At 39.3% G+C, this 15,845-nt stretch overlaps 1 protein-coding gene across 3 annotated transcripts in view; it reads left to right on the plus strand.

Annotated features, from left to right (window-relative positions):
- The window catches only part of SUCLG2 (succinate-CoA ligase GDP-forming subunit beta), a 109,909-nt gene that overhangs the window by 63,323 nt on the left and 30,741 nt on the right, over positions 1–15,845 (plus strand). For all 3 annotated transcript variants that reach the window (XR_015805988.1, XM_014873325.2, XM_088171287.1), the window contains exon 9: positions 831–973. Coding sequence is in view for 2 of the 3 variants with exons in the window: in XM_014873325.2 (XP_014728811.2) it covers positions 831–973 (143 nt within the window). In the remaining variant the exon portion in view is untranslated. The remainder of the gene's footprint in view (positions 1–830; positions 974–15,845) is intronic.

A 15,845-nucleotide genomic window follows, 5' to 3' on the forward strand; every position in this document is an offset into this window, starting at 1 on the left:
CTAAATGCTTTTCATTTTGTACAAATTCGTTTAGCCAATACAACGTTTTATTATTAATCTAATTGAATTAGGTGTTTTTTTTGACTTGGTGAGAAAATGCCCAGCATTTATATTGGCTTAGATGTGTATTCCAAACACAAATCTAGAAGATTCTGATAATGCATTGCAGTTGATTCAGTAAGTGACAATCAATCTCAATTTAAAAACAAACAAAAGATCTCAAGCCCCAAATAATAATTGCCAACATTATGCTTTTTTTTTTTTAGTGTTCTGTATTCTGGGTGGCACAGGAGCCTTTGTCCAATAGGAGCAACACAAAACGGACACATAATTCTCATCACTTTTCCCAGTTTAGAAATTGCTACCCATGGAAATGCTTCTAGACTAGTGCAAATCTAAAATAAAAGGCAGCTTCAGGAACATCTGAGATCTGTCCCCAAAACTGAGTTATCTGTGATGCAGTAATACAAAGCATCCCCTGCTGTCAGAGTGATGGGAGAGGAGCTTAAAGAGTCCTTCACATCTCTATTCCCAGAAGTTTTTATGTCTCTTTATTTTTAATAAAATCAGAAGGTTCTGCATGGCCACAATTACTATTCCAATGCTCATACATGCTTAAAGGAAGGTGCACAATTAAGCCCTAAAAAAACCTAAATGTTGCTGTGTTTGCACCACCAATTGTTGGATTGGATATCCTTGAATAGCTACTAGTATTTAGAAATAGCTTTGTAACATTTTGAGGCTTGTTCTGTAGTTATGCTGATACATTTCAAGCCTTTTCACAAATCTTATCTATGTGAATTATAAGCACTTGATGTTTGCAATTACAGTCAATGGAGCTGGACTTGCAATGGCAACGTGTGATATAATATCCCTGAATGGAGGAAAGCCAGCCAACTTCCTGGACCTGGGTGGAGGTGTGAAAGAAGCACAAGTCTATCAAGCATTCAAGCTGCTGACTGCTGATCCAAAGGTAAAAATGTTGGATTTGGACTGGGAGCATCCCTGTGCAGTAATAGGGCTGAGTAGGACTAGGAAGAGGGCACAGAAAAACCCAGATCGTGGTGAGAACTGAGGGTGAGTTCCTGAAGGGCTGATCTGTGAAGAAAATGAATTCAATATGAACCACTGGACAGACTTTTCAGTTCCTGGTGAGTTGTGAGTGGGAACTTTCTCAAGGCAGTTCAACACAGAAGTGCAGGTGTGCTAATGCTGGGCATTGCAGTGCTGAACTCAGAACATCTCACTCCTAGAATGGAATTTGTGAGACTTAGATGCTTAAAATATCTTCCTAATAGTGTTGTGCCACAGTAGACTGGGGAGAAAAATGGGAAAATTAAGCAAATAGCTCATTCTAAGGGCTGATTTGTACTCTTTTAAACTCAAGGTTTCCAAAATATCTGACTCTGCACTGCAGGATAATCTGTATTTAATTAACATTCCCAGGCTGGAATCATAGCCTGGAACATTCTGACACTTCCTTCTGCAGATGGAGCTGCAGTTGCTCTTTTCTTTTTTGAAAACAAGAGGAGAAGACATTAGTCTGTGTGTGCTGAGTAGAAGTTATTTCTAGAGATGTGTGTTGAGGTCGTTGGTCCCCTCTGCAGACAGAACTGGAATATCTGCTGGGAGAATATTGATCAGGCGTGGGCTTTGGAGCAGAGCCAGCTGCCCATCCTGCCAACATGGAGTTATGCTTTTGTGTGCAGCCAGAACCTCATTGCTGCTGATATTTTTACTAATGGAAATCTGTTGGAGGGCTTTGATCATCTTTCCCATCTCCTGTACCTAAGCATCACAGCTGAAGTCCCTGTTTCAACATATTGCTTCTTTTTGTGAATCTGGCTTCATCTCCTTTATATCATGTTTTCTGTGATTCCAGTCATTTTCCTCATGTTCATTGTGATGTGATACTAGCTTCTAAATGCCACCTTCCTGAGCCAATTACATTGCTGTAATTGCATGTTCTGTGCAGCACTAAGTGACAAAATGTTGTGGCTTTTCAAATAGAGGTGGATATTGTTTGCAGCAAAATTTAGGAAGAAAATTTACAGTACAAAATAAGCACAGGTCAACTTCATACTGTAAGCTCTTTGCAGTTATAACTCTCCCTGCATATTTTTTAAGCACCTGGTACCTTGATGTCTCAAGTGTTTGTTGTTTGAGTTGCTCTGCAGTTCGTGCTTCATGTGATCATCTGGGTTTGCCTGAGATGTAATTTAGTTCTGAAACTCGGGTTAGTGGTAGAGAAGCAGGTGCAGTAAAGTCTCAGATACACAACTTAGCTGGTGATTATCACTGTGCTAAGTAGTTTCTACTGTCTGCTGCAGCACAAACAGCAGGTATTAATTTTGGTGATGAAGCTTACTGAGTTTAAATAATTTTTAAGCAAAAAGGCATCCTAGTAGCTCTCAGCTATAGAACATCTGTATGCTCAGCATTTGACTTGTAGTTATATCCTTCTATTATACATTCTGCTTGTACATTACTGCTTAACTATTTCCAACTGCATCCACCAGGGCTGGAGAAGCTCTGCTGCTGAGAGAAAGCAAAAGGGGAGCATGGAAAGGACCTGGATTAGGCATTTATGCTGGGGCTGTGCCATTCCTGGCATTGACTGGCTGGAGAGGCAGAAGGCAAAACATTTTGTTTTCATTTTGTTCAAAAAATATAGCAAATGTCTGTTATTTTCTCTCCTGATACACCATGTCCATTAGCTCACTAATATATAATCAGAAAATTGAATGAATCCTCTCTTTTCTTAACTAATGGTAGGGCTTCAGTCCCAAGAGTCTCTGTGGCTAATGCAGCATTCACAAATTGTATCTGGTCAGACATTTCCCTACGGCCTTTAACTTGATTCCCATTTGGTTTGATGAGATAAAAATTTATTCTTGGGAACTTGAGATTCAGTTAATTTTTGTAAATATTCATATTTCTGGAGACTAAAGAAATAAAAAAAATAAACAAAAAATAGTTTTCAGGGTTGTAATATGGAGCATTGCTGTTGTTTAGTTGTGCTGGCAGAGTTAAGGACATTGCAGGAGATAAAATCTTCCAGAAGGAAAGGTTCAACTGCACTTGAAAAAGATCTTTCTCTCTCTTTAGTTGTCTTTAAAATGTCTATTTGTATTAAATAAAAACAAAAACAAAAACAAAAACCCACAGAAAAAAAAAAAAAAAAAAAAAACAGAAAACGAGAAAACAACCCCAAACAAATCAAAAAACCACACAACATCCCCAACCCCCAGACAAACAAAATAAACAAATCAAGGTATGCCATGATTTGATTTAGTGAAGCTGAGGATATTGTTTTTGGGAAAAGTGAAGATCTGGGCTGGTTTGCTGCTGGTTTAATCTATCAGCTGTCAGGTCTATAATTCTTGGGGGGGGGGGGGGGGAAGTGTGAGGGTTTTTGTTGCAAAAGGTGATCCACTGGCTTTTGGATGGAAATGCTGTCCCTGGAGCCAGTGACCCTTTTTACACTCTGCTGGTCTTGTTTGCTATCTGCCATATTCAATACTTCCTAGGTTAGACAGGTCATTGCAATGGTTCTGAATTCCTTTTAATTCACTGTCTAAATTCCAATTGCTTTTTTAAAATTTCTTTCTTCTTTTCTTTTCCTTCTTCCTGCCTGTCTTGTTTCTATAAGTTTGTGCTGTGCATCTGCTCTGGCAGGAAATGTACAGTCTTCCCTGTTTTTAGATACCAGCAGGAAAGGGAAAGATGGCTCAATTCTGACAGTTCAAGCTGCTGGGAGACACTGCAGGAGCTTCATTTATCCCCCTTTGTCCCACAGTGAAATAAAAGTGGTGGTTTCCTTTGGTATTTCTGAGGTTCTGGGTGGTGCCTGGCTCTCCCCTTCATGTGTGAATTCCTGCTTCAGGCATCCCCACAAAGTCCTCATCCCTGGGTGCTCTCACATCCTTGCCAAGCTTCACAGCTACTTGTTTTTGTTCATGCTGAAGACCTGGTCACCATATGATGACTGTTCATAGGACTCAACAAGGTTTTTTTGGAAAGGCTAAAGCTGAAAAAAATATCTGTTCCCTGATGGATGTCCATGGGCTGCAGGGGAATCTTGGCCCTGGTGCCTGGGCAGTTCCTGCCCCCCTCCTTCACTGACCCTGCTGTCTGCAGGGCTGTTCCTCTCCTATTCTCACTCCTCTCTCCAGCTCTGTTTTGCAGCTTTCTGTGCCCTTCTTAACTCTGCTGTCCCAGAGGTGATGCCACTGTCCCTGATGGGCTCAGGCTCCATTTCAGAGCTGGTGGCATTGGCTCCATTGGACACGGGGGAAGCTCCTGGCAGCTCCTCAAGAAGCCACCACTTATCCCCTGCCACCAGAACGTGGCCTCACAAACTCATACAAAACCAACTAAGCTGTGAGCAGGCTTGTTTTACCATCAGCACACTCTAGCCCTGATCTTAGCAGTGGACTCCCATTAGAAAGTGTCACTGAAGCACAGGCAGTTAAAGGCCAACATGGTTTGTTGTTCTTTTTCTCCTTTTCCCACTAAAGTTCCTTTGAAAACCTTTTCTGAAGCCTGTCATTGATGATAGGACTAAAGACTCACCAAATCAATTGATGTTAACAAGTGCTGGCTTGCTATTTAGGCAAAATATTATTGACAGAAAGACAAATATTTCTCAGGAAAACATATTCCATATTGACCCCTGTTAGCTCATATCCAGAGAATAGTTCATATCAAACACACACAAGACTTTATGTTTTTTCTTGAGCAATTATCTAGTCCAAATTCAGATTATTATCTTAATTATAGGGCATAGACAATCATTCCTGTCACCTTGCTTTGCCTGTGTATGTTCAGGTGTATCTCTGTGCCCACATCATTGGCACTGATGTGTCTCACTGCTGTGTGTCAAGCACAGGTTTTGGGGCTTTTGTTTTCCAGACATCTGAGGGAGTGACCAGAATTTTGAAAGAGGATATCATTAAGCAATAACTTTGCAATTCAGTTCTTTTCCAGCTCTGTTTGGTGTGAAAATAATACAGTTTATACATCCTTATTATACAAGACATTTTTATCACCAGTTTATCCTTTTGGCTTCAGGGATTTTTAGTATTAGCTTTCTTAACATTTGCAGTCTGTTATGTGGGAACAGAAGGAATAACATTATACTGAGAGGAAGAATTTGGGGTATTCATTTCTTTGATTTCAGAAATAAAAATAATGTTGCCATGTATAATGTACTTGATCTTTATTTCAGATAATTAATTTAAAATTGAGTGAGCTAGGAAATAATGATTAAGAGCAGCAAAGAAATGTGGCTGTATAGGGTAGCAGTTCTGAAAATATTGCAGCCAAAAAACGTGGTTGAGTCCTACAGGATTTTATTATAGAATTTATAGGCTATCCAGCACCACAAGTTTTTAAGGACTAGCTAAAAAAGCAATTATCCAGGAAGTTTCAGGGAGAGTTGATCCTGCCTTGGAGCCAGTGAATGGTCTGGAGCTTCCTTTCTGTGTTTCAGAGCAGCTCTAAACATAAAGCTGTGATTGGTAATTTTGTAAGAGCAATAATGTCTTGACTCTGGAAGTTTAAGATTATTCTCATAAAATGACAGTTTGTGGAGGTAGAAAATACCTATTAGGACACAGAAATATCTTGAAAAGCTGGGTAAAGTTCCCAAAAGCATATTGTGGTTTTTGTCTCAGAAATTTGTACAAGTATTTTGCCTTTAGACAATGGAGAAGCTCATGATTCTTTTAAAGATACTTTGGTTTTGAGTTTATAGGAGTAATTTAGGAATTTCCCCACATTTTTAATTAGCTCTGCACTGGGGAGAAAATAGACTAACAGAACTATAGCAAGGATTCTTTTCTAATGTGCCTTTACAGTTTTGCAGAATTAATATGAAATGACTATTCCTCTTTTAAAACACTTAAATTATTGAAAAGTCAGTCTTTCATTTCACTGAGGCACTTTTACAGACTGATAGCATATTGACAATATTTATGAAAATGGGAGGACAATTATGCATTTAAAATGCATAATTGAATTGTCTTGATTTATAACCAAAAGTAAAATATTTTTCAAGAGCATGTGTATTATTGAGTCCTAAGTAATTGATATGTAAATATACTTTAACATGAATCTGCCATTATTTATGGGCACTGACAAGCTGAATGCCTTTTGGCATTTTATAGTAGGCTATAATGCATCCTAAAAACTGGATATGAAAGTAAAATTCCTAAGCAAGAGGAAAACTTCCTTTGTGGCAGAATAGGGAAAATTCACAAATGTTTTCATAGATGGTAAATGCTGGCAGATTTGTGGAAGAGCTGTTAGGTTTGGATGGAACTTGAAGATCTTGTGTGCTAATGATGCTCTGTGTAGTGCTGTCCCTTCTAAAACAGGGAAAGGAGAGCTGGCATTTCCATTTTCCATTTCCTTGGAGCACAAACAGCATTGCCCTCCTGAGACAGCTGCTCTGTGGGTAATTAGAATTCAGTTGTTGCATTTTCTTGCTTCGTTGGAGGTGCTCTTGATTAGTGCTCAGAGTGAGAGAGGATTTTGTTATTGGCTGTGGCTGGAGAATGTGGATCTCCTTGGCCTCCCCTGGTGAGCTGGGGTGGTGGGAAGTGTTTGGGAAGGACATAGGGATGGTTTTGGGACCTGTTCTTGGAATGTCACAGCCTGGTGTCACCATCTCACTCCAAAGCAGGGCCCCAGCTGGGAGGAGATGGATCCAGGCAGTAAATCTCCATCCTGGACACCTTCCCAGCGCCCCTGAGTGCCAAAGCCCTGATGTCATGTCCAGGGTGTGCAGGTTTCTCTGCACGTCTTGGATTGCCCAGTTAAAGGAAATGCCGTGTAAAATACATCAGGAAAGCGTTTAATCCTTCACTGGGATTTCCAAATTGATTAAATTTTGAAAATTGATATGACTCATTTCACAATTAGCGAGGATAAAAAGAGAAGATATTTTGGGAAAGTCAATTTGGTAGTTCATCTTCGTGAGATGAGTAATTTATTGTGAATCTACTGTTAGATCATCTGTCTAGCACATGTACAGGAGAATGAAAGACAAATAATCTGATAATGCAGGTAGGAAATAGTATATTAAAAGAAAGGTTGTAGGTGTCCTTACTTAAACTCTTCTTTAGAGAAAACTGCATTTTAATTCTCATTATTTTTAAGTGGGTGTTATGGCAGTCTAGGAAAGTGTTTGTTCTTTCAATCAAAATGAAGAAATTTAATCACCTTGCCTCCATCTGTTCCTGATAAACTGGTCCAGATGATGAAATGTGTATCTTGGGTAGGTGTTTTCAGCCATTTGTGCTGGATTAGGCACACTCTTGTGACAGTGAAATAAATAACAACTGGTTTTACTTATCATTTCAGAAGCAGCCTGGATGGATAGAGCACAGGTAGAAAGGATTTCATATTTTTCTTATTGATAAGACTCAATCTGGGGAAAAAGAAGGTAAACCATGACAAAATTAATGAGCATTCTCCCATCATAAAATTATCTTTTAATGACAGAAGGGCCTGAAGATATTGCTAAGATTTTTAGAGTAAAGATACTTTTTTTTTTTAAGGGTCTCATAGAGTGATGGAAAAGATTTGGAAAAGACAGAAATTGTTTAAAATACAGCTTAATGAAAAAGGACAAAAGCTATTTCTCTTGAATCTCTGTTTTGCTTCAGGTAGGATTGAATTATTTCACAGCTTCATATTAATGCTCAGATTCAACAAGAATTCAAACCTGTTTCAAGTTTTAATATTTTAATATCTATTATTCCGAGTGGATTGATAAAGCTGAAATAAATGAGTCTATTCACTTTTAAAGCTTATAATGTGCTTAAGTAGTTGGCACATCAAGTCCACATTTACCACAAATGAGTAGCTCTTAGTCTTTTTTGCTCCAGGTTTGGTTTCATCTTCCAATAAAAAACTTCTCATAGGAAGATAAACTTACTCCTGTTTCTCCAAAGAAGTTGCATTTTTTTGTACCTGTCACACCCAGCAGTCTCTAAGGTCAGGTGTTTTCTTTAGGGTGCTGTGAAAAATGAACTGTTTATTTATTTTAGTGTCCCTAGTTCTGTTAGCAACCTGCAGAAAACAGAAATTATTCTGTTTCCCTCTCCCAGGGGCCAGTTCTGTCCTGTTTGTAGCCTGGGGTGTTTTTAGGAATATTCCCAACATCTCCCCACAGTCCCTTCTGCTGCTCAGGGGTTCTGCTGATTGGGTTCTCCAAGAGTTGTGTAAACTTTGAGTAAGGAATAATAAGTAATAATGGAGTGTGGAGTCTGTGTAAAGCAGGGTGTAAGAGATGAGATCTGCAGAAAGAGCCACTCCAGTCAGAGCTGGGCAGAGCCTGGGGACTGTCTGAGTATGTTGGATTTTGTGGGTTTCACACAGTTATGATCACACACCAAACCTGAGCTATCCTGGATTATATTTATATAAAACATATATTTTATTTATATCTGCTGAGCACATATAAACATTACGTGCTGTTTGTGTCAGGTGCAGTGAGCACGTGTCAGCCACTTGATCCTTCAATGACTTTGGTATGAAATATAGATGTAATGTATTTGCATTTATAGCCCTGAGCTTAATCAACTTTTCCAATTTTCTTTACACTCCTACAGTCTTTCCCTACCTTTGGGGAGGGGAATACTCTTCCTGTGGGTGTTCATTCATTCTGTAAGCTTTTCTCTCTATATTAAACATCCTCACGTGGTTGTTTTTCTGTCCCAAACACCACAGCAGATTCTGGCTTGACTCTGGTGAGCAGAAAGCAGGACATTTTTGCTGCTCTATTTTTCCACTCCTTTTGTGACAACTCAAAAGGATGTTTTTTCTCTGTCCCCTTTGTTCAACAGAATTAAACTCTGGCTTGCCATCTGGGTACCTCTAAAAACACAGGAGGGGAAAGTAGTCTTAAATATCTGTATTTAAGGAATGCATTCCTCTCCATTATTAAAATGACAATATGGATTCTTTTCTAAAATGTGGGCAGAAAACCCTTTGAATTGCAGGTAGACAACCATACATTTTAGAGGAAGAGAAGTGTCTCAAGGAAAAGAGCTAAAAACTTAGTTTTTCATAATATTTTTAATGGAAAAAGGTTAAACCATTTTGAATCCAATTACTTGGAAAATTCCAACTAAAAGACAATTAGTGCCTATATGTGGAAAGACAGGTGGGTAATGTCTGGCCAAATAGGTTTTGCTGAAATTTCCAAGATTATTCAAATGTTTTCAGCATAAAAATACCAAACATTTAAAAGATTTTTTTTTTCCAAGCAATTAGAGGAGTTGATTAGGAATAAGGTAGCCTTACTTGTTGCAAATAGTCTTATAATTTCTTCTTGTTGGCCAGGATGGAGCAGGTATTGTGCTACTGCACTATTCCAAATGAATTTAAAGGACATTTCATTTCCACCTTGAATCTTCTGCTATGGCTGTCACATTCTTCTACCTTTCCATACAGATTTTACTCACCAAATAAGTAGAGGGAAAAGAGAACTTTCTTTCTAATTTTTACACGCAGTTTGCTATGGTGAAGGTGAATAAATCTGCAGGCCTATACCTGACTGCTGCTCTGACACAACTTGTGTGCAGTTTCCACAGCCTGTTTTGTATGCAGTGCTGGCTGTTGCTGTACTTTAGAAACCATTTCTAATTATTTAAGGGTAAGCCTGAGTAACCAAAGAGCTGCAGAGCACCAGATGTTCATTCCCTGGGAACATGGGGGAGAAGGAGCCTCTCTTGCTGCAAATAAAACTGCTCAGGGCAGAGGAGCTGGAGCTGTTGTGGCTCCCACCATTCTCTGCCATCCTCCTCCAAATAATTCTGCAGTGCCTCCGTGCAGGAAGCACAGCAATCCTGCTATCAGTGCCAGAAAATTGGATTTCTGGGTGGCTGACAGGTGAGCTGACCATGGAAGTCAATATTCACTTCACCAAAAAGGGAATGAAATCTGCACCTTCAGACAGGGCCCTGCTGAGAAGGTTGTTCAGCAAAAGTGTGCATAAAACTCTGTCCTGAGTGAGTGATGCCAACCCTGTGATTAAAGCAAGAACCTTTGCATAAACTATGGGTGGCACTTGTGAATGGTAGATTTGGAATTAATAGTGATATCATGGGAAAAGAGTAAAAACATCTCATTAAGAAAATAGATTATGTACATGTTATGTGGTGCTAGTTTTAATCTAGACAAGATTAAAACTTGAAAACGCTGAGGATTTCTTTTTTCTTAACTAAATCTTTATTAAGTCAACCTCCCAGAATACTGTTATGGGCCTGTTACTGGCAAAAAAAGAAGAATCAGTTATTGGGTAGAAATGAATGAATGTGCAGAGTCAATATTTTATAGTAGGTGGTGAAAGTTGAATGCCTGATGCCCAGCAAATCATTTGATTTAAAGGTTTGAGACTGCAATGCTTGACTTCTCATTGAAGAAATATAAAGGAGCAAATTACTATTTGCTGAAAAGTCACAGAAACCATATCAGAATTGTTTAGTTCCTGCTGCTCCCTGGAGGTTTTCCTCTTCAACCATTGATTGAGTATGTGCTCTCTGAATTGTGAAGGATTTGCCTTTAATCAAAACTTCCATGAGGCTCTGCAGAGTTGTTCTGGGATTTTTGTGTGTATTACTTTGAGGGAATCTCAAATACATTTTTGTTTTCACTTAGTCATACAAACTGTGGAAGTAATTGAACTGAAAAGATAAAAACAATTAGAGCAAGGATGGTGTTTACATATCAGCAGCATTCCTTTAACTCTCTTAATAATGCTGAACATCTGTTGAGCTTCCATAAGAAAAGCAGATGGGTTCAGCTTCCACCTTACTGACCACTGCAGGGTGAGGGTTTTCATCAAAGAACTTCCTTCTGCCACTTGGTCAGCTCTGTCATTCCCTTCTGTCATGAACTACTGGGAGGTTTTTTTTCACATCCAAGGAAATAAAGAAGGATTTGTGTGTGTGTGTGTGTGTGAATATGTTTTTATCTTTAACGTCCTCAAAAAAAAAAAGAAAAAATCTAGAGAGAGATTTTCTGCAGCTCAATTCTATTAGGGATAAAATGTGTTGCCCTCTTCCACCCTTTGTTTGACCCCTGATTTGGTATTTCATTTATTTTTCAGTCTTTCTGAGTACACTGTTTTAGCACACAGCACTCTGGAGTGCTCACCATAAAAAGCTGGCCACTAAACTTCCATTATTCATAATTTACCATTTTGAACCGAAGGAGAAAATCTGTCACAAGTTTGATTTCAGTAGAAATTATTATTAATATTTTGCTGGTACTTGTGCTGCAGTTCTGTATGGTGAGAGAGCTTCCCTTTGTATGAAGTTGAGCAATACCAACACAAGATTGTCCCAGCAAGCCAAGAAGAGCAACTCCACTCTTGAATTCTCAGGTGCAGCATCTTGGCAAACCCTGAATAATTCTAGTGCCAACTTCTTGGTCAAAATCTCAGCCCTGGTGTTGAATTTAATTACACGGTGGATAAAGAGCATGAAGTACTTTCATGTTATTTAGGAAAATGTGGTCATGACTACTAAATAGCTTTTACTATTCCCTGAACTGGTACAGGGATAATTGTTTATCACTCACCAAGTCTCTCATTTTCTTACTTCTTGCAATCAGAAGTGCTGTAAGGCCCCAGAGTCACAATATCACCCTCAGCAGAGGAAGATGATGTTTATCAGAAATCAGGGGAACTTGGAATCAAGCTAAGAGTGCTTCAAAAGTGGGGCTCTCCTCCCTGTCTTAAGAGAAGAGAAAGAAAACTTCAGTGCAAATGATTGTGCTGTCTCAGTTCCTTCTCTGTTTTTGATGTACTTTCATCAGCTTATTTGCTCTACAATAAAATGCTGCAAATGAATTATTGTAATATAAAAGACAATGCTTTTTTGGTCAGCTCTTCCTTCTCTAGAGGTGCATTTTATATGCTAATGCAATTTTTTGGTTACTTTGGGGAATTGTATTTGCAGAAAGCAGGGATTTGTTTAGGAAGTCAAATATTCCACTCCATTTTCACACTGAGGAGGAGGGGTTGGTTGGGTTGTTTTTTCTGGGATTTTTTTAAGCATTTGTCAGGCCAGAGCAGCTCTAGAGGCTTTAAGTAAAGTGCTGATTGCCCTGTCAATCAGGGTGCTGAGGAACTGGGAACTTCACAGATTGATGCTTGACAGAATAATTAGAAAACTGTCACTTGAAGTAACCACTCTGGTGTTCCCTAAAGAAATGTGCTGGTGCCAAATGTGTACTGTCCAGATCTAGAGGTTAAATGTTCAGTAAGACAAAACATAGCATGTCACCAGAGAAAATTACTTCCAACATGCTGGGGAAGTGATGCTCCTCAAGTCCCTAAACAGGGACTACACAGTTTATTGAGCTTACCTGCTTTGATCTTGCTCATGTATTCAAGAGCTTTTCAGCCCTGAACAAGGGGGTTTAACTTGGTAACCCACTGAGGCATTATCTAACATTTTAGATAGCAGAGGGTCTGGAAGGGTTGGAGGCAAAAGCACTTAAAGCTGTAAAAATATTTTCCAGTTCTGGAAAGGTGTTAAGGCAATTCTCTGTATTTTTTTGTACTTTTCACTTAAAATAAATGGAGGCAGGTAAAATCAAGTTTCTTTCTTAATCCCTAGCTCTTAAAGAAACTCGGATTTTTTTTCTGATTTGGGTTAGTTTGGAGGCTGCTCTGAGGAGCACAGGACAGGGGCTGTGACATTTGTGTGCTTTGGTTTTCCCTTGTGTTAGTGCTGCATGGTCTGTGTGGGGGCTGGGATGTCAAGGCTTCCAGGAATCAGTTGTGGGCTCTCAGGCTGGAAAGATCCAAGGAAGGTCTCTCCCAGGAAGTTTTTATGCTAGAAAGCTGTTGTCCAAAATAAACAAAGTAAATTTACCTTTATCAACCACATTTGCATAGCCATTGAGTTGAGGTTTACCTAATTTGTAGCTTGGAGTTTATTTTAAGGTGTAAGGGGCTTTTTCAGTATTCTACCTAAATTCCTCATGGAGTCTCCAAGTAGTGAATACAAAGAATAATTCAAGATTTTGATTGAAAGCAGGCACTTTCCTATTGCTATGGAATTTTGTAGGAAGATTTGCTTTATTTTGTCACTCCAATGCTTAAGATCACTTCATATGTGAGAGTGGTTTCCTGATTTGCTGTTATCTGTAGGGCTGAATCTTGAATTGTGCAATTCTCCTGACAAGGAAAAACTGCTTCAGTAAGTTAGAATGAGTGAGTTGTAGATGCTCAGGTTGCATTTCTCAACACTCACACTGGAGCTGCTGAGACTGTGTTTGTAGTGGATCTGTCAATCAGAAGTGCAAGTGTCTTTTTCTTTGAACATTACAGATACTGAAGGTCAGTGCTTCTATGGATTTAACTGAGAATAATTTTGAAATTTCTATTTTCAGAGTTGGAGATGAAATTTCAGAACTGCCATAGAGAGGGAATGAGTTTTATTTCCATGAGAAGCCAAGGTCTGATTCTCTCCTCAGTGAGATATTTCTATTATTTATAAATCTCCTGGTACTGGAGTGTTAGTGCTGGTTTGCAATTATTTACTAAAATCATATTAGATTCTTAATACCTGTTTAGCTCTTTTCTGTGCAGTGTGAATTGAACAGATCTTTTTTTTTTCCCCTAGGTAATGCACCTATGCAGTTATGCACATGCACAGGGCCTGAAGCAGTGTTCACTGTGTGCACACTGAAGTGTCCAAGGATGGGTTGGATGGGTCTTGGAGCAGCCTGGGATAGTGGAAGGTGTCTCTGCCCATGGCAGGATGTGGAATGAGATGAGTTTTAAGGTTCCATCCAGCCCATTCTGTGATTCATTCTAGCACAACGCTGTTCCTATAGTCACAACAGCTCTGTAGCAGCACTTCTTGGAAAATCATTCTAGGAAGACAGGATGAGCTGTCTCAGCTTTCAGAAAAAACTGGAGTAACATCATTCAGCTCAGAAAAACCATCAGGAATAGGTGAGATGGGGATGATCTGGTTTTTGAGACTTGGGATCAAGGCAAAGGACTTGTTGAAGGCAGGATTCCTCTCTTGCATAAGGTGGGATGCTAAGACAGAATCCTTCCCTTGGGACTGTGTCTGAAGGGTCCAAATTCTGCTGGAGCTGGAAATTCGGGAGTTACTGTTGTTCCTCAGCTGCTGGCTGCCTGCAGAGTGGAGGAGCAGGTTTCTCCATGTGTTGGATGCAGTGCAGTGAAGCACTGATTGTCCAGGGTCAGGGTTAGGGTTAGGCAGAACACACATTTCAGCACAGTTTATGTTGTTTTTTTTTACCCAATCACCCTTCAGATTTCAAAATGGTGCATAAACTAACTTTTCACTGATGCAACTTTTCACCTGCTGCATCAGTGACAAAATTGTTTCCACAGAAACTGATTTCCTCTAAAGACCAACATCAAAAAGCCAAAATCAAATAAATGGCATGAAATAGAATGTGATGGTGCAGATGCTCTATCTTTATGATTATTGTCACTCATGGGGGGAAAATCCATGTAGGACATTCCTATCTCTGGCACCCATTGGAGATGTTGTCACTTCAAGCTCACAGCAGTGAAGCCTTTAGAGGCTCCCACACCATTTCCTATTAATTTTTATTCCCTTTTTTTCCCCTATCACACATACCAGTTTTCCATGCATGCTTCATACACGTTTTTATCATAACAGTTTCAAACAAACTTCCCTTATCTTGCTGCTGTTCTCCAGTCCAGAGTTTTTAAAGCTCTAGTGTACCTTTCCTATCCGGAGCTACAATAAAAGTGTTCTCTCTTTTTTTACCTTTTTAATATTTTTAAAGGATTTTGTGAATTTTGATTGCGTTTTGTAAATATGTGAAAAGAGAAAACTTTTATTTCCTGTCTTTTGAAATCATTCTTGTGTAGATTCTGATAAATTGGACCTGGCAGAAATGCCTTCATTTTGTTCCTCTGTCAAACTTCTGTGTCTGAATAAATCAAAGAAAACATCAAAAATAATGGAGGCAGGGGGTGAAAGGGTTATAGGGAAGTGGTAAAAAATTATACTCCCTGGGAGGAGGGACATGCTGAGCATTTTGAAGTGTATAAAAGGTCTAAACATGAAGGAGGGAATATATTTATTTAATCTTAGTAAAACTGGAACTAATCATTTTTTAAAACAAAGAGAAGTGACTATCATAAAAAAAATAAAATTCTACCAGCAGGAGTTATAGTGTGAGACTTTGATCCTGAAATTAATGTGGTATGTGCCCTTCCTGGTGAGGCAAGGAGTCTGCTGAGTAGGTTCTTCCCTTACTCAGTCTGCATTTCTGTTTGTAGAGTCCTGCCAAAAATCACTTCACATTTGAAATAAAGTACAAGCCATCTATCTGGAAAACTTTAAAAGTAAGGCTGAAAAAGGAAAGATATTCCATGGTCTGTCAAGTAACTGGAACTCCTTGCAGGTAATTTTTGGGGTTGAATTGGTGATCTGGTTGCATGCACAGAAGATGGCAGGTGGTAAATGCTGTTTCCATAGGCTGTGATAAAATTCCAGATGTGCATCTGGAAACAGGATCTGGCTTCAAAGGTGTTCTCTCAGTGTGCCCAAACTTCTGCAGGAGTGACTTGTACAGTTCCTCCCTCTTCTTCTGAGTCTTCATTCTTTCCCATGTGGGGATTTGTATTCCTAACATCTTCCCATTCCTCATTTATGGATTGTCCTTTCAGCCCTTGCTGGGTTTGCAGTGGCCCTTCTGAGCACAGAGCCAAATCCACCTCCCTGGCAGGAAGTGGCAACCAAGTCCATCTTTGTTCAACACCTTGCTGGTGGGGGAAGCAGAGACTCTGGAAAGATTAGTAATGA

Source organism: Sturnus vulgaris, chromosome 11, assembly GCF_052056855.1.
Source record: "Sturnus vulgaris isolate bStuVul1 chromosome 11, bStuVul1.hap1, whole genome shotgun sequence".
NCBI lineage: Eukaryota > Metazoa > Chordata > Aves > Passeriformes > Sturnidae > Sturnus > Sturnus vulgaris.